Genomic DNA, 25048 nt, shown 5'->3' with positions numbered 1-25048 from the left:
GCCTAGGACAGTGGTCGGCAAACTCATTAGTCAAGAGAGCCAAATATCAACAGTACAACGATTGAAATTTCTTTTGAGAGCCAAATTTTTTAAACTTAAACTATATAGGTAGGTACATTGTTATTAACTTCATTAGGGTACTCCTAAGGCTTAGGAAGAGCCACACTCAGGGGGCCAAAGAGCCGCATGTGGCTCGCAAGCCGCAGTTTGCCAACCACGGGCCTAGGATGATCTGTCTAGAATACAGGACAGAGGTCCAAAAAGAATTTAAAAATTACAAAAAGAGGATAAATGGCAACAAACACAGTGATACAGTATGATGAACATTTAATTAGAGAGAAGAATGGTACAAAAGCAGTATGAGAATATATAATAGCTGAGAATGTCCAAAAACAAATGAAGACTTCAAGAAACCTCAAATACCAAAATGAAAAAAGTATACCAAACCAACACAATATAAAAAAACTATAAATTAATAACAAAAACAAAAAAGAAAATCTGCAAAAATACTTAGAAATTTTAAAGACTCTCTCAAGCCCTGACAAATCAAAGGGGAGATCAGAGCTACAAGTGAAAACCACTCAGAAAATAAAGCTAATAAGAATAATATCCAAACTGAAAGGAAAACACCATAAGTCATATTAAGAGAAAAAACTCACCAGCCATAAGCAATTTATTTTTTCGTTTAGTAATTAAAGAAAATGAATGAACCAAACATTACTCCATAAGCTGAAAAGGACATCCACAAAAATTTCTACAGCTCACATGATACAAACAGTGAGTTTAGCAAGATTGCAGTATACAAGCAAACATACAAAAATAAATCATAGCTTTATAATCGGAAAGCAGTTTTATTTTTTATTTTTTTATTTTATTTTTTTTTATTGCTTAAAGTATTACAAAGGGTATTACATATGTATCCATTTTATCCCCCCGCCCTAGACAGTCCCCTAGCCTCCCCTATCACCCAGTGTCTTATGTCCATTGGTTATGCTTATATGCATGCATACAAGTCCTTTAGTTGATCTCTTACCCCCCTACCTCCTGCCCCCCAACCCTCCCCGGCCTTCCCACTGCAGTTTGACAATCTGTTTGAGGCAGCTCTGCCTCTGTATCTATTATTGTTCAAAAGTTTATAATGGTCTCTATTGTCCATGAATGAGTGAGATCATGTGGTATTTTTCCTTTATTGACTGGCTTATTTCACTTAGCATAATGCTCTCCAGTTCCATCCATGACATTGCAAATGGTAAGAGTTCCTTCCTTTTTACAGCAGCATAGTATTCCATCGTGTAGATGTACCACAGTTTTCTAATCCATTCATCTACTGATGGGCACTTAGGCTGTTTCCAGATCTTAGCTATGGTGAATTGTGCTGCTATGAACATAGGGGTGCATATATCCTTTCTGATTGGTGTTTCTGGTTTCTTGGGATATATTCCTAGAAGTGGGATCACAGGGTCAAATGGGAGTTCCATTTTCAGTTTTTTAAGGAAACGCCATACTGTATTCCATAGTGGCTGCACCAGTCTGCATTCCCACCAGCAGTGCACAAGTGTTCCTTTTCCTCCACATCCTCTCCAGCACTTGTCGTTTGTTGATTTGTTGATGATAGCCAGTCTGACAGGTGTGAGATGGTACCTCATTGCTGTTTTGATTTGCATCTCTCGGATGATTAGTGACTTTGAGCATGTTTTCATATGTCTCTTGGCTTTCTGGATGTCCTCTTTTGAAAGGTGTCTATTTAGGTCCTTTGCCCATTTTTTGATTGGATTGTTTATCTTTCTTTTGTTAAATTGTATGAGTTCCCTATAAATTTTGGAGATTAGGCCCTTATCAGATATGTCATTGGCAAATATGTTTTCCCACACAGTGGGTTTTCTCGTTGTTTTGTTGATGGTTTCTTTTGTTGTGCAGATGGAAAGCAGTTTTAAAAAGTGTATTATTTCTGCCCTAGTCGGTTTGGCTAAGTGGATAGAGCGTCAGCCTGTGGAATGAAGGTTTGATTCCAGTCAAGGGAACATACCCAGGTTGTGGGCTCAATCAATGATCAGGAGGCAACTGATCAATGATTCTCTCTCATCATTGATGTTTCTCTCTCTCTCTCCCTCTCCATTCCTCTCTGAAATCAATAAAAATATATATTTTTTAAAAAGTGTATCATTTCGGAGAAACTAAGATGGAGACATAGATAAACACCGGGAAATTGCTGCCTCCCACAACAATTGAAAAATACCACAAAAGGACAGAGCGGACATCATCCAGAACAACAGGAAGGCTGGCTGAGTGTAAATTCTACAACTAGAAGGAAAGAAAAGCACACTGAGAGCCAGAGGAGCTGCGGAGGTGAAGTGCAGAGGTACGGCGGCTCGCGCGCACGGAAAGGGGGTGGCACCTGAGGACGCGGCTGTCTTTTTGAATCCGGAGGGAGTCACAAGCTCCCGACTGCTCTGAATTCCAGTTACGGGAAGTTTCTGGGGACCCAGGACTCATACGGGGAGAAGCTGAACTGTCGGGCAGCGGGCGAACTTGAGGGCGGCTTTCCCTCAGAGGTGCTTGCAGCAATTATCGGGTCACTGAGACGCGCGACTCCTTAGGGCTGGGCGGAGAATCAGCCATAGCTGCTTGCTCCGCCCTTTGATTCCCTGAGACCCCGCCCCACCCAGGCTGTGGCAGAGGCTTTTGCATGTGAATGTACCTAACTGCAGCTGAGCCAGGCAGACCCGGAACTTTCAAGAGAAGGCCCAAGGCCCCGCAGCAGCTTGCATTGCTTCACAGCTGAGCCTCTTCATGGCTCCTGCTGTGTGGCCTCAGGCAGAGGCTGAATTAGCACCTCCTTAGATCCAGGAGCCACTGTACCCAGTGGTCAGAGGGGGACCATCCAGATTGCAACTCCTCAGATTTATAAGGGACACACTCAGGGAGCAGACTCAGTGAGCACCAAAGCCCCACTGAAGCAAGTCTTGCCCCAGAAGGGTGTCTTCAGCACAGAAGTTCTCCCACTGCAGACACAGCTGATTCTCACAGCCAATTGGCCTGGAGGTCAATTCCTCCCAGTGATCCTACAACAACCAAGGCATAACTACAACAAGACTGTGCACAAAGCCCACAAGGGGGTGCACCAAGAGTGTCCACCTCAGGTAACTGGGGAGGCTGAGCCACTGGGCCCTACAGGACACCTGGCACGCAGGGCCACTCTATCAACACAGGGAAACAGCCAAAATGCGGAGACAAAGAAACAGGTCACAAATGGCAGAAATGGAGGAAAGCAAACGACTGGATATAGAGTTCAAGGCCACATTTATAAGGTTTTTCAAGAATTTTATGGAAACCGCGGATAAATTTAATGAATCCCTCAATAAGTATAGAGAGACCCTGGAGGACATGAAAAAGGACCAACTAGAAATTAAGCATACATGGACTGAAATAACGAATATTATACAGACGCCCGACAGCAGACAAGAGGATCCCAAGAATCAAGTCAAAGATTTGAAATACAAAGAAACAAAAAATACCCAACCAAAAAAGAAAAAAGAAAAGAGATTCCAAAAATATGAAGATAGTGTAAGGAGCCTCTGGGACAACTTCAAGCGTACCAACATCAGAATTATAGGGGTACCAGAAGGAGAGAGAGGGCAAGATATTGAAAACCTTTTTGAAGAAATAATGACAGAAAACTTCCCCTACCTGGTGAAAGAAATGGACTTACAAGTCCAGGAAGCGCAGAGAACCCCAAACAAAAGGAATCCAAAGAGGACCACACCAAGACACATCATAATTAAAATGCCAAGAGCAAAAGACAAAGAGAGAATCTTAAAAGCAGCAAGAGAAAGACAGTCAGTTACCTACAAGGGAGTACCCATACGACTGTCAGCTGATTTCTCAACAGAAACCATGCAGGCCAGAAGAGAGTGGCAAGAAATATTCAAAGTGATGAATAGCAAGAACCTGCAACCAAGATACTTTATCCAGCAAAGCTATCATTCAGAATGGAAGGTCAGATAAAGAGCTTCACAGATAAGGAAAAGCTAAAGGAGTTCATCACCACCAAACCAGCATTATATTAAATGCTGAAAGGTATTCTTTAAGAAGAGGAAGAAGAAAAAGGAACTCTTACCATTTGCCACAGCATGGATGGAACTGGAGAGCAGATAAATAACACAGGATCTCACTCATTTGTGGAATATAATGAACAACATAAACTGATGAACAAGGACTGATCCAGAGACCGAGAGGCATTGATTGGACTGTCGGGCCTTGGAGGGAAGGTAGGGGAGGGTGGGGGCAAGGGGGAAAGATCAACCAAAGGACTTATATGCAAGCATATAGGCCTAACCAATGGACACGGACAATGGGGGGGTGAGGGCATGAGCGGGGGGGGGGGGGGCGGGGTAAAGGGTAACGTGGGGACAAGGACACATATGTAATATCTTAATCAATAAAAAATACATTAAAAAAAAGTGTATCATTTCTGCCTGGCCAGTGTGGCTCAATGGTATTAGCCCATGAACCAAGAGGTCATGATTCGATTCCTGGTCATGGCATATGCCCAGGTTGTAGGCTTAATCCCCAGTAAGAAGCATGCAGGAGGCAGCCAATCGATGATTCTCTCTCATCACTGATGTTTCTATCTCTTTCTCCCTCTCCCTTCCCTTCCTCTCTGAGATTAAAAAAAGTATTTTTTAAGACCAATGAGCTTCTAACCAGATTAACTAAGAAAAAAAGAGGATACAAATTATTAACATCGAAAATTAAAGAGGGTACATCACTACAGACCCCATGGACATTAGAATAATAATAAAGAAATACTATGAACAATTCTATGCCTATAATTTGAAAACCTAGATGAAAAGGACCAATTACTTGTAACTGTAATTGTAAGACATAATTTGCCAATACTCATCACAAGAAAGGCACACTCTGAATAGGATTATATCTGTTAAAGAAATTGAATCAATAATTAATATCTTCCAAAACAGAAAGTGCCAAGCTCAAATGGTTTCACTGGTGAATTCTACCAAACACTGAAGGAAGATTTTATACCAATTCTGTACAATGTCTTATGGAAGATAGAAGCAGAGGAACTACTTCCTAACTCATTCTATGAAGCCAGTATACCCTAATACCAAAAAGAAACAAAGATTTTACAAGAAACAAAAAACTACATACCAATATCTCTCATGAACATAAATGCAAAAATCCTCAACAAAATATTAGCAAATCAAATTCAACAAAGTATAAAATGAATCATACACCATGACCAAGTGGGATTTGTCCCAAGTATGCAAGGCTGGTTCAATATTAGAAAATCAACTACTGTAATCCACTTGCATCAACAGGCTAAAATGAAAAATCACAGCATTATATCAACAGATGCAGAAAAAACATTTGCTAAAATCTATTGATGATTCACACACACACACACACACACACACACACACACCCTCAGTAAACTAGGAATAAAGGGGAACTTCATCAACTTGATAAAGAATTACTACAAAAAAGAAACCTAGAGCCAACATTATATTTAAGGGTGAGAAACTAGAAGCTTTCCTAGTAAGATCAGGAGGAAGGACGGGTGATTCGACACCCCTTGTCGATAATGCTCTGGAAGTTGTGGCTGCTGCAGTAAGACAGAAAGGGAGATGAAAGGCCTCCCGGCTGGGAAGAAGGAAATAAAGCTGTCTTTGTGTGCAGAACATTTCTGTAGGAAATCTGAAAGAATCAACAAAACCCTCCTGGAACGAATAAGCTATTACAGAAAGGTTTCAGGATACAAAGGTTAATACACAAAAGTCAATCACTTTCTTATATACCAGCACTAAACAAGTGGAAACTGAAATTTAAAAAATATATACCATTAACAGTAGCACCTCCCCCTCAAAATGAAATACCATTCCACCTTCATGGACTGGAAGACTCAATATTGTCAGGATGTCAGTTCCTTCCTATTTAAACTACATATCAGTGCAATCCTAATTAAAATCCCAGCAAGTTATTTTGTGGGTATCGACAAAGTGATTCTAAAGTTTATATAGAAACCCAGAATAGCCAACACAAGGTTGAGGAAGACCAAGGTGAGAGGACTGACACTACCTGATGCCAAAACCTCTATGAAGCTACACAGTGGTACTGATGAGAATTAGACAAGCAGATCAATGGAACAACATGGACAGCCCAGAACCAGACCTACTGAATAAAGCTGACGGATCTCCGAGAAAGGAGCAAAGGCAACACAATGGAGAAAAGATGGTCTTTTCAACAAATAGTGCTGGACATCTATGCACACAAAAATGAATCTAGACACAGACCTCACCCTTCATAGAAATTAACTCAAAATGAATCAGAGACCCAACTATGAAAGGCAAACCTGTAAATCTCTTAGAAGATAACAAGGAGAAAATCTATATGACCTTGGATATGGCAAGGAAATTTTAGATACAACACCAAAGGCATGATACTTAAAAGAAGTAACTGATAAATTAGACTTCATTAAAATTTAAAATTTCTGCTCTGTGAAATACAATGCCAAGGGAAATAGGAGAAAATATTTGCAAAAGACATATCTGACAAAGGACTGTTATGCAAAATATAAAAGAACTCTTAAAACTCAACAATAAGGAAAAAAAAAACTTGATTTAAAAATAGGCCAAAGACTTTTAAAGACACCTCACCAGAGAAGACATACAGGTGGCAAATAAGCATATGAAAATATGTCCTTTTCTTTACTATTCTCCTTGTCCTGTGTGTTCACTAAGAAAACTGGGTAAAGACCACATTATATATGTTATCAGGGAAATGTAAATTAAAAAATAAGACACCACTATATACCTATTAGAATGGCCAAACCCAGAACACTGACAACCCCAAGTGCTGACGAGAATGTGGAGCAACAGGAACTCTCCCTCACTGCTGGTGGGAATGCAACATGGTACGACCATTTGGAGACAGTTTGGTGGTTTTTCAAAACTAAACACACTCTCACCATATGATCCAGCAATCACGCTCCTTGGTATTTATCCAAAGGAGCTGAAAACTTATGTCCACAAAAAAACCTGCACACAAATGTTTATAGCAGCTTTAATTCATAACTGCCAGAACTTGGAAGCAACCAAGATGGCCTTCAGTAGGTGATGGATAAACAAACTGTTGTATATACATACAACAGAATATTATTCATCAATAAAAAGAAATAAGCTATCAAGCTATGAAAAGAACCTTAAATGCATATTACTAACTGAAAGGAGCCAATCTGAAAAGTCTATGGAGACATTAAAAAGAACAGTGGTTGCCAGGGGTCAGAGGAGAGGAAGGGATAAAGTAGCCAGAACAGAGGACCTTTTTTTTTTTTTAAGTATATTTTTATTGATTTCAGAGAGGAAGGGAGAGGGAACGAGAGATAGAAACAACAATGTTGAGAGAGAATCATTGATCAGCTGCCTCCTGCACACCCCCTACTGGGGATCGAGCCGGCAACCCAGGCATGTGCCCCTGACCATAACCGGGACCCTTCAGTCCACAGATTGATGCTCTCTATCCACTAAGCCAAACTGTCTAGGGCAGAACAGAGGACTTTAGGGCAGTAAAACTACTCTGCAAGACACTATAATGATGGATACCTGTCATTGTATATTTGTGCAAATCCATCGAATGTACAACACCAAGAATGAACCTTAGAATAAACTACAGACTTAGGGTAATAATGATGTGTCAACAGAGGTTCAACTCTAACAAATGTATTATGCTGGTGGGGGGTATTGATGATTGAGGAGGCTATGCATTGTGTAGAGGTAAGAGGTATATGAGAAATCTCTGCACCTTCCACTCAAGATTACTGTGAACCATTAACTGCTCTAAAAACTATAGTCTATTTAAAAAATTAAGCTAAAGTTAAACAAAGTATCAATGTGAGCTGGTGTTCATAAGCATGTGTATACACTCACATCTACGTATTTACTAGTATATCACTAAAACAAAATAACTATTTCTCTACACAAAAAAACAACATGATATTCATCCTCAGAGCCTAGATTTTTATATCTAATCCTATTCTCCCCACTAAAAAGAACTAGGAGTCTTGGTGTATAAAGAATGAGGGATGGGCCTGAAAAAATGCTGTTACCAAAGAGCAATGCTTGCACATTTTGAGATGATATCAAAAAAGACTCAGAAGCCAATTGAAAAGAGATTCCCACTAGCTACACTCTGACAATTTGAATAAAATTATAATTAGCTAAATCATAATTAACCAATTATAACTAAAACAAGTTTATGAAGCCCTCATTATATAATGATTCTCAAAGAAAAGTGGAATTCCTCTTCTTAAGTAACTAGCACTGCATCCAAGTTTTTGTATTCATAAAGGAAAGTACAGAGACTGGTAACAGCCACCATCTCCAATAGAAAGACTGGATTTTCTTACCAATTAAACATAACAAATTGATCCATGGGATGGATGTCTTGCTATTTTCCCAATAACCACTAGTAAGACAGCATTCTCAACACTCACACCCCACACATCCCCTATAGAGTGCTCATTTTCATAAATACTCTTCTATTACTACAAATCATTAAAGAAATGTGTCAAGACATGGATTTTACAGGAATAAGAGGCCTTCCAATAAACCCAGGGCCTTGAGAGATGCAGATAAGGTCAAGCCTTGCAGCCAACTCGAGCATGCTTTCAAATTGACTGGAAATGTACGGACTCTTCCCTTTGCTTGGGTTTCTTTGCAGGTTGGTAGTTTTAACAATTGTTCTTTGTCCTTTTCATTACTATTCTCCTTGTCCTGTGTGTTCACTAAAAGAACTGAGCAAAGGCCAAGGACAAAGACAGAGTAAAAACTAACGCATTTGGCTTTATTTAACTTCAGTATAAAAGGCCAGGATGAGACACAGATCATCCTGCAGCTGTTAAAATCTTTCACTAAAACTGTATTTGCCTTGACAGCCCATAGGAGATAGTGTGAGGAGATAAGTTTATTTGTGAGGCTTCAAGTAAGAAAAAAATTAAGTTCCGGAATATTAGTTTTGTGGTGATGTTCCAAGCACAGAAGAAAAAAGTTAAATGCCTGAGAAAGGACTATGCTTGGTGCATTCTGAGAATAGCAAGGAGACCAATGTGGGTGTGGCCCAGGGAGCAAGAGTGGAAGATGTGGTTGGACAGGCAGGTTAGTAGAGCGTGAAGATCACGGTAGGGACTTTGGGTTTTATTTTAAATTAGGGGCCCGGTGCACAAAATTCGTGCACTGCGTGTGTGTGGGTGGGGGGGAGAGTGTCCCTCAGCCCAGCCTGCCCCCTCTCACATACTGGGAGCCCTCAGGTGTTGACCCCCATCACCCTCCAATCGTAGGATTGGCCCCTTGCCCAGGCCTGACGCCTCTAACAGAGGTGTCAGGCCTGGGCAGGGGACCCTCATTTCCCCCCATCACTGGTTCTGCCCCCAGACCCCTCCGATTGCTGGCTCTGCCCCTTGCCAGGGCTGATGCCTCGGCCAGAGGCGTAGACCCCCATCACCCTCCGATCACATGATCGGGCCCTTGCCCAGGCCTGACACCTCCGCCAGAGGTGTCAGGCTTGGACAGGGGACCCCCATCTCCCCCCGATCACTGGCTCTGGCCCCCGCCCAGGCCTGAGGCCTCTGGCCCAGGAATCATGCCTGGGCAGGGGACCCCCATCTCCCTCTGATCACTTGCTCCACCCCCCGCCCTAGCCTGACGCCTCTGACCCAGGCTTCAGGCCTGGGCAAGGGGACCAGCATATCCCCCCAATCCCCGGCTCCGCCCCCCACCCAGGCCTGATGCCTCTGGCCCAGGCATCAGGCCTGGGCAGGGGACCCCCAGCCCCCCACCCAGGCCTGATGCCTCGGCCAGAGGAGTTGACCCTCATCACCCTCCGATCACCAATCACCGGATCGGCCCCTTGACCAGGCCTGAGGCCTCCGGCAGAGGTGTCAGGCCTGGGCAGGGGACCCCCAGCTCCCCGCGGTTGCAGGCTCAGCCCCTGCCCAGGCCTAACGCCTATGGCCTAGGCGTCCGGCCCGGGCAGCGGGGACCCGCAGCTGCAGCGGCCCCGCGATCGTGGGCTTCGCTTTAGGCCCAGGCAAAGGACCCCTAGCTCCTGGGACTGCCAGCTTCGACCGTGCCCAGCTCCCATCGCTGGCTCCAGCCCTACTTCCTGCTATCACTGGCCAGGGCGGCAAAGGCGCCTGACTATCCGATCATGGCTGGGGGGCAGGGCAAAGGCGGCCCCAGGGCCACCTTTGCCCTGCCTCCCAGATCTTAGCTCCCCCCTGAGTTTCCCATCACTGTCAGTGGCAGGGGGCTTCTTCCTGCTTTCCCTTTCGCCTCGTGCATTGTGCCTACATATGCAAATTAACCGCCATCTTGTTGGCAGTTAACTGCCAATCTTAGTTGGCAGCTAATTTGCATATAGCCCTGATTAGCCAATGAAAAGGGTAGCGTCGTACGCCAATTACCATTTTTCTCTTTTATTAGTGTAGACTAGAGGCCCGGTGAACAAAAGTTTGTGCACTCGGGGGGGAAGGCGGGGTCCCTCAGCCCGGCCTGTGCCCTCTCGCAGTCTGGGACCCTTCGGGAGACAACGACCTGCTGGCTGAGGCCTGCTCCCGGGTGGCAGAGGGCAGGCCCAATCCCTAGGTGCAGCCCCTGGTCGGGCTCAGAGCAGGGCCGATTGGGGAGTTGGGGCGCCTCCCCCTGTCATGCACAGAGCAGGGCAGATCGGGAGGTTGCGATGCCACCCTCAGTCAGGCTCAGGGTAGCCCGATTGGGAGGTTGGGGCGCTGCCCCCTGTCACTCACAGAGCAGGGCCCATCAGGGGGGTTGGGGCTCCGTACCCTGTCACGCACAGAGCAGGGTCGATCAGGGGGTTGGGGAGCTCCCCCCTGTCATGCACAGAGCAGGGCCCATCAGGGAGTTGGGGAGCTCCCCCCATCACTCACAGAGTAGGGCCGATAGGGGAGTTGGGGCACCGCCCCCTGTCACACACAGAGCAGGGCGGATCAGGGTGATGGGGCGTCACACCCTGTCACACTCAGGGCAGGGCCAATGAGGAGGCTATGGCTCCACCCCGTCACACACAGAGCAGGCCCGTGCGGGGGCGGGGGGGCGCCGCCCTCTATCACCCACAGACCAGGGCCGATCAGGTGGTTGGGACGCCGCACCCTGTCACACACAGAGCCGCAGGGCGATCAGGGGGTTGGGGAGCTCCCCCCTATCAGGCACAGAGCAGGGCTGATCAGGGGGTTGGGGTGCCTTCCCCTGTCATGAACAGAGCAGGGCGGATAGGGAGGTTGTGGCCCCGCCCCCTGTCACACACAGAGCCACAGGGCGATCAGGGGGTTTGGGCGCTGCCCCCTGTCACACTGATCCCGGTGCCAGGAGGCCTCACGGCTCCACTGATCCCGGGGCTGGGAGGCATATTACTCTTTTACTATATAGGATAGAGGCCTGGTGAATGGGTGGGGGCTGGCTGGTTTGCCCTGAAGGGTGTCCTGGATCAGAGTGGAGGTCCCCACTGGGGTGCCTGGCCAGTCTGGGTGAGGGGCTCAGGGATGTTTTCAGGCTGGCGGGTGACTGAAGCTCCCAACTGCTCCTTTTTTTCTTTTTTTTCTTTTTATTCTGGCCAGCTTTAGCTCTGAGGCTTGGCTCCAGCTCTTAGGCCTCAGATGCTGAAAGCAGGTATCTGGTTTGTTTGTGTTCTATAATCGAAACACTGTATCAACTCCAGCTCTGAGATCCCGGCTGGCTGAAAGCAGGTTTCTGGGGTTTTGTTTAGCTTCTATATTTATAACAATGTCTCAAACTGTAAGCTCAGAGGCCAGCAAGGCAGAGGGGGAACGTTGGAGTCCTCTGTCACTGAAGCAAGCAAGCCTCATGTTAGCTTCAAGCTGCCTGGCTGCCGGCCGCCATCTTGGCTGGCAGTTAATTTGCATATCATCCTGATTAGCCAATGGGAAGGGTAGCGGAGGTATGGCTAATTACCATGTTTCTCTTTTATTAGATAGGACTAGCGGCCCAGTGCACAAAAATTTGTGCACTCGGGGAGGAGAGGGGGTCCCTCAGCCGGGCCTGTGCCCTCTTGCAGTCTGGGACCCCTCGGGAGATAACAACCTGCTGGCTTAGGCCTGCTCCCGGGTGGCAGAGGGCAGGCCCAATCCCTAGGTGCAGCCCCTGGTCGGGCTCAGAGCAGGGCCGATTGGGGAGTTGGGGCGCCGCCCCCTGTCATGCACAGAGCAGGGCCGATCAGTGGGTTGAGGAGCTCCCGCCTGTCACGCACAGAGCAGGGCCCATCAGGGGGTTGAGGAGCTCCCCCTGTCACTCAAAGAGCAGGGACGATAGGGGAGTTGGGGCACCGCCCCCTGTCACACACAGAGCAGGGCAGATCAGGGGGTTGGGGTGCCGCCACTGTCACACTCAGGACAGGCCCGATGGGGGGGGAGGAGGTTGGGGCACTGCATCCTGTCACACACAGAGCCGCAGGGCGATCAGGGGCTTGGGGAGCTCCACCCTGTCACGAACAGAGCAGGGCGGATACGGAGGTTGTGGCCCCGCCCCCTGTCACACACAGAGCCGCAGGGCAATCAGGGGGTTGGGGAGCTCCCCCCTGTCACACACAGACCAGGGCCAATCAGGGGGTTGGGGTGCTGCACCCTGTCACACACAGAGTCGCAGGGTGATCAGGGGGTTGGGGAGCTCCCCCCTGTCACGCACAGAGCAGGGCTGATCAGAGGTTTGAGGAGCTCCCCCCTGTCACGAACAGAGCAGGGCGGATAGGGAGGTTGTGGCCCCGCCCCCTGTCACACACAGAGCCACAGGGCGATCAGGGGGTTTGGGCTCTGCCCCCTGTCACGCTGATCCTGGTGCCAGGAGGCCTCGCAGCTCCGCTGATCCTGGTGCTGGGAGGCATATTACCCTTTTACTATATAGGACAGAAGCCTGGTGCACGGGTGGGGGCTGGCTGGTTTGCCCTGAAGGGTGTCCTTGATCAGGGTGGGGATCCCGCTTGGGTGCCTGGCCAGCCTGGGTGAGAGGATGATGGCTGTTTGCATCTGGTCACACCCCCTTCAGGGTTGGAGTCCCCACTGGGGTGCCTGGCCAGCCTGGGTGATGGGCTGAGGGCCATTTTCAGGCTGGCGAGTGACTGAAGCTCCCAACCTGTCCTTTTTTCCTTTTTTTTTATTCTGGGCCAGCTTTAGCTCTGAGGCTCGGCTCCAGCTATGAGACCTCCGCTGCTGAAAGCAGGTTTCTGGCCTTTGTTTACCTTCTGTATTTGAAACAATGTTGCGGTCCTGCTGGCTGAAGCTCGGGGTCCCGGGGTTTTATTTAGCTTCTATATTTGTTACAATGTTGCTTAGAGTGCAGCTGAGAGGCTGGCAAGGCAGGCGGGGAAGCTTGGCTTCCTCCGTCACTAAAGCAAGCAAGCCTCCCTGTTCGCGTCAGCTGCCTGGCTGCCGGCCGCCATCTTAGCTGGCAGTTAATTTGCATATCGCCCTGATTAGCCAATGGGAAGGGTAGAGGACGTACGGTTAATTACCATGTTTCTCTTTTATTAGATAGGATATCACTGGAAGCTTTAGATGGTTGACAGAAGAGAAAGAGAAGACTCTTACTTTGGGTTTGAAAAGATCACTCTGGCTATTATGTGAAGAACAAGACTAGATTGGGGCTATAGTAAAAGCTGTGAGAGCAGTTAGGAAGTTCTTACAGCCCTCCACGTGAGAAGTGGTGATGTCAAGTACTTGAGGGGCAGCAGTGAAGAAGGTGACAGTGTTGTAACTAAGGCTATATTGTGAAAGTAAAACCCAGAGGACTTTCCAATGGGCTTCATACAGTAATCACATGCTGCCTAACAACGCACAAGAGAAAAGGGTGCGTAGGCAACATCTTCACTGTGTGAGCTCACGGAGTGCACCTACACCAACCTGGGGAGTGGAGCCTACTACTGTAACTGTATGTGCATACTTTCATTCGACCGACGGCACAGTAGGTGTGTTCATATCACATCATCCCAACATGCGAGTAATTGTTGCACTACAACATTATGATGGCCCTGACATCACTAAACAATAGGAATTTTTCAGCTACAGTATAATATTATGAGACCACCATTGTATGGGCCGTGTGTCATTGTCAAAAACACTGTTATGTGGCCCATGATTGTATTTTTATTTCTTAAGATTTTTTAATTGATTTTTAGAAGGAGGAAGGGAGTGGGGGAGAGATTTGAGGAGAGAGAGAGATCAATGTAAGAGCAGAACATCAATCCAGTCCGGCCAGTGTGCTCAGTGGTTAAGCATGGACCCATGCATCAAGAGGTCACCTGTTCGATTCCTAGTCAGGGCACATGCCTGGGTTGCAGGCTTGATCCCCAGCAGGGTACATGCAGGAAACAGCCAAAAGATGTTGATGTTTCTCCTCAATGTTTCTATTTCTCTCTCCCTCTCCCTTCCTCACTCTTTAAAATCAATAAAAATTTAAAAAAAAAAAACACACGATCTGGCTACGTCCTGCACTCCCCCTACCAAGAATCAAGCTCACAAGCCAGGAATATGCCCTGACTGGGAATCAAACCAGCCCCCTCTTGGTGCAGGGGACAATGTTCAACCAACTGAGTCATACCCTGCCATGGCTCCATTATAATCGTTTTTATTTTTCCATTGATTTTTTTTAGAAAGCGTAAAAGGGAGTGGGGGGATAGGGGGAGAAAGATAGAGAGAGAAAGACAGATAGACAGACACATCAATTGGTTGCCTCTTGCACGCACCCCAGGGCTAGGGATCGAACACAACCCTTCGGTCCCTAGGCCGACGCTCTAATCATGGAGCCATGCCCTGGCTGGTTTGGCTCAGTGGATAGAGCATCAGCCTGCAGACTGAAGGGTCCCAGGTTCGATTCCAGACAAGGGCACATGTCTGGTTTGTGGGTTCGATCCCCAGTAGAGGGCATGCAGGACCCTCTCTGAAATCAATAAAAAATGTTTAATCATGGGACCATCATAATCTTATGGGACCACTGTTGTTACGTGCTGTCACTGACCAAAACACTGTTATGTGGCCCCTGACTATATGTTTAGCCTGAATAACACATGATGTCACTTATCGAGGTGGAAACAATGAGAGAGAAGGTTTTGGGATGATAATAAATAGTTCCACAGAGGACACATTAACTTTGAGATCTTTTTTACACATATTACAGATGGTAAGGCCCTGGACGGTTTGGCTCAGCGGATAGAGCGTTGGCCTGCGGACTGAAGGTTCCCAGGTTCGATTCCGGTCAAGGGCACATGCCTGGGTTTGTGGGCTCGATCCCCAGAGGGGGACATGCAGGAGGCAGTGGGTCAGTGATTCTCTCTCATCATTGATGCGTCTCTCTCTCTCTCTCCCTTCCTCTCTCTGAATTCAATGAAAAAAAAATTTTTTTTTAAGAGAGATAAAAAGGAAGCTAAAGATATAGGTTGTGTTCGAAGCAAGAAAAGAGATGATAATATAATTTTTAGAGTCACCAGCATATACATAATATTTAAAGTAACTAAAATGAATGAGACCGCCTAATGTATGGGAGAATGAGCAAAACAGAGTGAAGAGAGGCCAGAGAGGAAGGAAGAAGGTAAGAGGATGTGGCACCCTGAAAGTCTTGGGGTGTTGGGTTTGGGTGGGTGTTTTTATTGTTTTCAAAGAGGAAGGGAGAGGGAGAGACAGAAACATCAAGACGAGAGAAAGCATCATTGATCAGCTGCCTCCTGCATGCTCCCTACTTGGGATTGAGCCCAAACCCCTGGCTTGTGCCCTGACTGGGAATCTAACCAAGACCTCCTGGTTCATGGGTCAATGCTCAACCACTGTGCTCAACCACTGTGCCACACTAGCCAGGCCTGAAAGTCTTTTTTTTTTTTTTTAAAGGTTCAATCCTGAAGGTGGCTAGCTGCAGGAAACAGTACTGCGTAGTGAAGGTGAGCATGGCAATATGACATCCTTGGTGACACTGACAAAAACAATGTCAGCAGAGTAGGAGGAAGAAAACCTGACAGAAGTGGGTTCATGAGAAAATGGTCAAAAATAAGTTGCAGCAATGTTTGCTATAAAAAATGAGCAAAGAAGCAATATAGAAGCTGAAAAGAGACGTTTGGTCAAGGGAAGTTATTTGTGCTCAAATGCTCATGGTAATGACCCCCCGGGAGAAGAATTCATGATGCCAAGGAAAACTGAAGGTCCGTAACAAATGCAAGGGGACAGACTCCAGGACACAAGTGTAAGATCGGCCTTACTTCATCCCATTCTGGCAACAGGGACGGTGGAATGTATAGTAGAGATGCAAGCAGGAAAGACTTGACAGGAGTGAATGTGGAATTTCTTTCCTAGTTGCTTCTATTTTTTTCCACTGAAGTAATAAGCAAGATGATGGATTGAAGAATGAAAACAATGGGAGGACATGTTAGAAGGTTGAAGAAGAGCGAAGGTGGTTCAAGAATCATCACTGATAACAGGAGAAAGAATGTCTAAGTAAAAGCGGGATGAGTGGAGGGCAGCAATCATGACCTTCTTGTGATTTGAGGTCATAAATTTAAAATGAAACTAGTTGGCAAGTTTATGGTATTTTCCTGTCGAAAAATGCAGAATGTGGGTTCTGTTATGAAGGCAAAGCAGTGGGAGAACGGCAAAGGAGTTGAGGGTACGTAAGAGAATGACTACAGGGATGGGTCAGAGAATCAGACCTGGAAAAGGATGGTAACAAACCGTGTTGGTAAGATCACCGGATTGGAGGACTCGACATGGCTGGTGTGGACATTAGGAGACAGTGAGCTGGGAAAAGAAGAGGCAGTATTTACAGGGAACAATTGTTGAAAGTGAGATTTTGGAAGTGAAACAGTGATACAATGACAAAGGCAAAAGCATGACCATAATAAGAAGTGGCTGGGATGGGCTGGAGAATAAGATTTTTTAGGGCAGAGGTTCTCAACCTGTGGGTCGCGACCCCTTTGGGGGTCGAAGGACCCTTTCACAGGGGTCGCCTAAGACCATCAGAAAACATATATAATTACATATTGTTTTTGTGATTAATCACTATGCTTTAATTATGTTCTATTTGTAACAATGAAATTGGGGGTCACCACAATATGAGGAATGTATTAAGGGGTCGCGGCATTAGGAAAGTTGAGAACCACTGTTTTATGGCATCAAGGAGCTAAGGGTCTGGGTATTGAATAGATTATAAAAATTGGCAACAGGAGCCCTGGCCAGCGGGCTCAGTTAGTTGGGCAGTGCCCCGAGCACTGAAAGGTTGCCAGTTCAATTCTGGGTGAAGGCACATGCCCAGTTTGCAGACTCAACCCCCAAAAGGGCAGCTGTCCATGTTTCTCTCTCATTGATGTTTCTATCTCTCTCTCCATCTCCTTTTCTCTCTCTCTGAAATCAATAAAAACATATGTTTTTAAATCGGCAATGGGAGCCCTAGCTCATTTGGCTCAGTGGATAGAGCGTCAGCCTGCAGACTGAAAGGTCCCGGGTTCGATTCCGGTCAAGGGCACCTGCATGGGTTGTGAGTTCTATCCCCAGTGAGGGGCTTGTAGGAGGCAGCTGATCAAGGATTATCTCTCATCACTGATGTTTCTATATCTCTCTTCCTCTCTGAAATCAATAAAAAATTAAATAAAATTGGCAATGGGAAAAGCAGAGGAGAGTAGGAAGGCAGGTGCTCAAGTGTCAGAGAATGCGGGCGAGTTCTCAGAAGGCTGCTATGCTAATCAGTGCAACCCGAGGGACCTGTGGGCCATTCTGAAATGTCACTTAGAACTTTGAAGATTTTCACCTAGGAAATAACTGTATACAGTACAGAAAAAATTAAATTAAGGGAGAAAAGTCATACAAAAAATAACTGGAAAACTTATATAAATCCAAGTTTAAAGTAATATGGTGATAAATGTCCACCAAAAAGTGAAATGCAGAATTCTGATCATCCAAGCTTCCCTTCTGTCACTCTACCTAACCAGAGCCTGCTGGAAAAAGAGATGAGAATTGGAGAATATTTGAAAGCTTTCCAAGAATTGTAACTATATAATAGCAACACATTTGACACCAAAAATATTGTATGGAAAATTATAATTTAAAAGATATAGCACTTTTTAACTTTTGTCTAAAAACTGCATGACATTCTATAAGCATCAAGAAGGCATTCAATTTCAGAGAAAAAGCCTGACACTATCTAAATTCTATTCAACGGCTGCTAAAAACATTGCCAATGAGAGACCATCTCACACAAACATCGTCTGAATACAGCATGGAACCTCATCCCTTTGACAACTTATAAAACCACCAACCTTGTGTAAATTTTGGAAACTACTTTGGGCAAGCTACTCTATTCTACCTTTTGCAGACACCTAACAGTCCAGCAGACAGACTAGAATACATTTGGTCTCTTGTAACCTAGCACTGCACAATATTACTACGAAACTTTTACTCCCCCCACCACACACAATAACACAATCAGCTTTAAACAAACACTACAGGTTCATAACCCAGAAATATACTATGAGCTGTCATCCTAGTGGCCTAGACTTACTCTTTATTCCACTTTTAATTTCCTTTAATAAAACATTTCTCTACAGATATTAAATAATTTCTACTAAATCAGGACTGTAGGAAAAAAAAGAGTAATCCGTTTTTTCACTTCATCACGACTTCTCAAATTATTTCAGTACAGAAAATTTCAGAAAACAGTATACAGACAAATGCTTATTGTGCAAATTATTACGTGCATTTTCATTAAGTTCCAATACCTGTTTCCACAATATTTTCTGTTTCTGCTGTCTCCAGACCATCCATGCTGTCCTCATCTTCCACTGTAGTTTTTCCTCTACTTCGAGGCCTACAAAGAAATAAATATATATGTATAGTTAAATATTAAATTTTAAGGCTTAGAATTAAACTCAATGTAAAGCACCAATTGTAGGTACACAAAATAAACATTTCTAACATTTTACTATATTAAATAGTAATATAATACTTTACAGTCATTTCCCCCTCAAATCCTGATGTGCCTTTCACCTGCATGTGAGGACAGGCCCTGATTACGAAGTTTGTGCCATCATAACTCACTTTCTCAATCACTCTGCATTTTAGGCTTTGTCTCTGGTTTAGCTAATCTTCTGATGCTGCCCTCTGTCTACAGTCTTGGTCTTTGATCACCCAATGCAGTGGTTCTCAACCTTCCTAATGCCGTGACCCTTTAATACAGTTCCTCATGTTGTGGTGACCCCCAACCATAAAATTATTTTCGTTGCTACTTCATAACTGTAATTTTGCTACTGTAAACAATATGTAATTACTATATATGTGTTTTCCGATGGTCTTAGGCGACCCCTGTGAAAGGGTCGTTCGACCCCCAAAGGGGTGGTGACCCACAGGTTGAGAACTGCTGACCTAATGGGTTCCTTTTAAAGTTCATACACCAGGTTATACCACTACATCTAATATTAAGGAGTGATGCCCAGACAGGTGTATTTTTAAGAAAGCAATGCACACCCTGTCAACCACTCAAAGAGAAAAAATTCTAAGTAGTAAGCAAGATTTAGTCATATCAACCTTGCAAGTGTGATAAAATTTGACTTATAAACACTTCAGTGAAGTAAACATAAGAGCTGTGGTATCCCAATCAGGTTGCTCAGTGGTTGAGCATCCACTCATGCACCAAAAGGTCGCTGGTTCGATTCCCAATCAAGGAACATGCCCAGGTTGCGGGCTTGGATCACCAGTGAGAGGTAGAGGTGGTATAGGAGGCAGCTGGTCGATGTTGATGTTTCTCTCTCATGGATGTTTCTCTCTCTCTCCTTTCTCCCTCCCCCTTCCTCTCTCTTTTAAAAATCAATAAAAACATTTTTTTAAAGTGTTGTGGTAAAATGGGATTCTTTGACCCAAGCAATTAAAAAAAACTAATGTCTTTAAATTTTTTCATGTCTCGTAAATAAAGGATAGAAATGAGTCAAAAAAATTGAAACAAATAAAAAACATGACATTACATATTTTAAAAACTTAGAAACTGGCAAAGCAGTTTTCAGATTTCAGCACATTAAATTATTACTTAAAAAGAAAAAATATAAATGAACTCAGTATTTAGTTGAGAAGCATTAAAAGAATAAAAAAATAAGAAATGAAGCATTGATATGGAAAAATAAAGCAAAAGGCTGTTTTAAACAGTAGGAAATCCATTTAAATCTTATTTAATACACTCAACAATTAAAACAAGTAAAGGAGATATAATAATTTTTTTTAAATATATATTTTATTGATTTTTTACAGAGAGGAAGGGAGAGGGATAGAGAGTTAGAAACATCGATCAGCTGCCTCCTGCACACCTCCCACCGGGGATGTGCCCGCAACCAAGGTACATGCCCTTGACCGGAATCGAACCCGGGACCCTTGAGTCCGCAGGCCGACGCTCTATCCGCTGAGCCAAACCAGTTAGGGCTATAATAATTTTTAAATAAGAATTTTTAAGAGTTAAAGTGTTCAAAGTCCCAATGGGTTTTATAAATGAATTATTGCACACTGTCAAAAGGTCATCTCTACCCCAAAAATACAATTAAAAAGAAACACCTGAACCAAAACCCTAATAAATATAGCAAAAAATATATAGATTAAAAAAAGTATTGCTCTAGCCAGGGTGGCTCAATTGGTTGAGCATCATCCCATGCACCACATGGTCCCTGGGGTTCGATTCCCCATCAAGGCACATACCCGGGTTGTGGGCTCGATTCCCAGTAGGGGGGTGTAGGAGACAAACAATCATAGATATTTCTCTCCCTCTCCATTCCTCTCTAACAAATCAACAAAAACGTATTTTCAAAAACCTAAAAATATGAGAAATATAATCAAATTACAAGCATGATTTAATATTAGAAATTTGTCAATATAACACACAAGGTCAAACAGCCAAAACAGCATCATTTCAAATTTCATGAGGGGAGGGGAGAAAGAGGCAGAACTAAATATGAGATTTCAAAGACTTAATATTAATCTTATAAATTAAAACTAATCTGAGTTCCTAAAATAATATAGGAGACTTCTACTTAAAGTTACATGGAAGTAAGAATATTCAAAATTATCCTCAAGCCATTAACAAGAAAACCAGAAAAAAATATAAGAAACAGCCATTATAAGACACTGGACAACAGGCAGGGACAGGACTGGAGTCCCTGAACAAAGGGAAATAAACAAGGCGAACTCTGCTATCACAAAAACTGTCTGCATGGAGTTAATTTAAACTGCACCAGAGAGTGGCACTCCGAGACGGGCAGTTGTACTGAAAAGGGGAGACAAATCATCAGTCCAGGAGGCTAAAAGAGGTTACAAATTATGGGACAGAATTGCTGTGCTGTGTAGTGGAAAGAGCTCTCCAGAACCCTGCATGAGGTTACCTGTGAGTTTTTATCTGCATACGCACCTGTATAATTGTGCTGTAAAACCCCCATAAAGCTGAACAAGAACACCTTCAGAAAAAGGACAATTATAGGAGAGTTGCAATACAAGCAAGCCCCAAAGTTCACAGAGTGCTAAGAAAGACTTCATTGACTATGCATTCAGTAGAGACCACACTGGAACGCATCTTCAGGAGTAGGGCTAACAAATGCTATTCTAGACCTAAAAGAGCTGACAAGTAAGTCTCAACAGAACCCAAATGATCCACAACTAACTTCCCTGACAGGCAAGAAAAAAGTTCAACACTTACGAAAGCATAAAATCTAGCTGTTAGCAACCACAAAAATCACAATATGAGGAATCCAATAAAATTTTACAAAGAAGCAAAAAAAAAAAAAAAGTCAGATAATCAGAATAAAAATCAAAAAATAGAAATAGAAAACAACAAAAATGATAAAAGGGACAAGACTGGACATTAAACCAGCTATAGCAATATGCCTCATACGCTCAAGAATGTAATAGAAAATGAATATGAGAGAAATAGAAGATATTAAATATAAACAAAATGGAACCCATAGAGGTACATTAAAAGATAACCTCAGCCTTGGCCTGTGTGGCTAAATGGTTAGAGCATCAGCCCTCACACCTAAGGGTCTCAGATTCAATTCCCAGTCAAGGGCACATACCTGGGTTTTGGGTTCGCTCCCTCCGAGGCAATCAATTGATGTCTCTCTCACATCAATATTTTTTCTCTCCCTCTAACTTTCTCCCCCTCTCTTCCTCTTTTCCTACCTTCCACGTAACAACAAAAAGATAACATCTAATAAAAATTTCACTTTGAAAGATTAACATCTGATTAGAAATAGCAAAATAAAGATAACTGACCTTAAAGACATAGCAAAAAAAAAAATCTATCCAAAATTAAAGGACAAGTGAAAAAGGACAAACAGCTACAGGTGGCTTTACTGATTAATTCTATTAAACATTTAAGAAATAATACTAATCCTATACTATCTTCAGGATGTACTGGAGGAAGGAATACTTCCTAACTCATTCTATGAAGTAGGCATTACGCTGACAGCAAAATCAAAGACATAATCAACATCCATCATGAACAAAAATCCTGTTTCACAGAATTTTAAAAAGGGCATTCTACCACCCATTTTCCCGATATTAAAATTATCATACCAAATCAAACTAAGAAAAATGTAAGAAAAAAATTACAGCCTGTCTTTTCACTAAAAACATACAAAAAATCTCAAGCAAGGGGCTCCAGTTCTATATATGATTTAGAAATATGCCACTCACTGAATGCAAATGAAAATAATATATGGAACAACTATTTTGAGTTTCCTTAACCAGTTAACTATCATGCATCCAAAACGCAAACCATCTCCACACGCCACAGTATTTTGAATTTAATTAAAAAAATCAATTTGCGATGAATATTATAAAAATAAATATATTACTCACAATTCGGATGTTCTTGAATGTTTTCAGCTGAAAATTCTCACGAAAAATAATTTTAAAGTTGGTCAAGGCTGCCACTTAGGGAAAACATTTTTTTTTTATAGGCGCACGTGGCATGTGGGGAAGGTCCACTGCTTGCATCTACAGATGCTTATGGCATACAATGGGTTAAAAATACATAACACGCCCAGCCGGTGTGGCTCAGTGGTTGAGTGTCAACCTATGAACCATGAGATCACAGTTCAATTCCCGGCAGAACATATGCCCAGGTTGCAGCTCAATCCCCAGTAGGGAGCATGCAGGAAGCAGCCAATCAATGATTCTCTCTCACCATTGATGTTTCTGTATCTCTCCCACTCCCTTCCTCTCTGAAATCAATAAAAATATATTTTAGAAAGGAAAAAAAAATCCTAACAGCAGGTTGATCGGGAACAAACACCAAAATGCAAAGTATTGCCAAAATGTCACCGACTTCACTGTTTTACCTCTCCAGTATCCCCTGTACTGAATGAACTCAATGCAGTTTGAAACCTAGAAGAGCGTGCAGAGGTGTGAGCGCCTGAGCTGATCTGCAACCTGTCCATGGTGGGCCTGACCCTTATCAGTACGAGACTTTCCGAAGTGAACTAACAGATGTCCAGCAAGGTCCCAGGGTGACTGCGTGGTGCTGCGCACACAGTACAGGCAGACAGCGTCTGTCACATGCCCATGAGACGTGATCGTTTTCTCGTTGGCTTCTTTGGACATAACACTCTCCTAAAACTTCTCCCATATTTTTCCTTCTGCTGGTTCCGCTTCCTCTTTATTGACCTCTAAATGGTAGAGTGCCCAGGGCTTGGGCACAAAGTCTCCTCTCCACACACAAAGGCTCATTCCCTGGGCAATCTCACCCAGTCTCTTGACATTTATACTGTTATTGACCCAAATTCCTCCACTCCCTACATGTCCACTGTTAACTCATATTTAACTGTCTACCCAACAGCTCCACTTGGATTCAAACAAGCATTTCAAAGTTAACATGTCAAAAACCAAATCTGATTCCACACTTGCTCTTTCTCCAGTGTTTCCTATCTCAGTAAAGAGTGACACCAATCACCCAAGCAGCTCGGCTTCATAATTTTCGATTCCTCTCTCTCATGCCTCATATATCACATCAGCAAATCCTGTCAGCTCTACCTTCAAGACATGTTCCAGTTACACTGTGTTACACTGTCAACAGCCTAATGTCACCATGGGTTTTTGTTACTATTACAACTAGGAATTATGTAACTCACCTTTACTGAGTATTTAGTATGTAAGAGACACTCGTATTACCATCTCTATTTACATTTGAAAAAGTGAAGCTCAGAGAAGATAATGGCTATGCCCAAATTTAATGGCTCTAGCTCCATAGCAATGCATTCTTAACCACTGACGATACTGCAATTAGTGGCCTCCGTTTCCACTCTCACTGGCCTATAGGCTCTCCGAACAATTATTAATGATAATTTAAAACCTTAAATTAAATCAGGTCACTCGTCCTTCCTCTCAGTCGCTACTCATCACACCTAGAAAAAATCCTCCACAGCCTACGTGATGTGGCTGTCCGGGTTCCCTCCGAGGTCATGTATGAGCACACTCCTCCTTCCACACCACGGCCCTGCTGTACTGCCCTTTCATAAACACAACGAAGATGTTCCCCTTTAAAGCCTTTGCATAGTTACCTATTGTTTTATCAATCTGTCTCTTCAACTGGAATGAAATCTCCATGAGTGTCAGAACTCTGTTCTATTCACTACCACACTTCCAATGCCGTATCACAGGCACTCAAAACAGGCTTTGCTGAATGAACACAACAGTTCTACAACTCGGGAGGAAAATATACATTTAATAACAAGAATTGAGATAGCTACCTAACCATTCTAAAGATGCAAATTATAGCCCGGCTGGTGTGGTTCAAAGGTTGGGTGTTGACCCAGGAACCAAGAGGTCACCAGTTCGATTTTTAGTCAGGGCACATGTCTGGGTTGCAGATTTGATCCCCAGTAGGGGGTGTGCAGGAGACAGCTGATTGTGATGTTTCCCTCTCATCGATGTTTCATTCTCTCTATCCCTCTCCCTTCCTCTCTCTATAAAATTCAATAAAAACATATTTTAAAATATAAAATA

The 25048-nt window shown here is 43.9% G+C and overlaps 1 protein-coding gene across 20 annotated transcripts in view; it reads right to left on the bottom strand.

Annotated features, from left to right (window-relative positions):
- KMT2C (lysine methyltransferase 2C) overlaps window positions 1-25048 on the bottom strand; it is a 269634-nt gene that overhangs the window by 173739 nt on the left and 70847 nt on the right. For all 20 annotated transcript variants that reach the window (XM_059711413.1, XM_059711394.1, XM_059711398.1 and 17 more), the window contains one exon: window positions 18793-18881. In XM_059711413.1, coding sequence (XP_059567396.1) covers window positions 18793-18881 — 89 coding nt within the window. The remainder of the gene's footprint in view (window positions 1-18792; window positions 18882-25048) is intronic.

This window comes from Myotis daubentonii, chromosome 10 (genome assembly GCF_963259705.1).
Source record: "Myotis daubentonii chromosome 10, mMyoDau2.1, whole genome shotgun sequence".
Classification (NCBI taxonomy): domain Eukaryota; kingdom Metazoa; phylum Chordata; class Mammalia; order Chiroptera; family Vespertilionidae; genus Myotis; species Myotis daubentonii.
The sequence above is the reverse complement of the archived record's forward strand: the minus strand, read 5'-3'. Positions and strand labels throughout refer to the sequence as shown.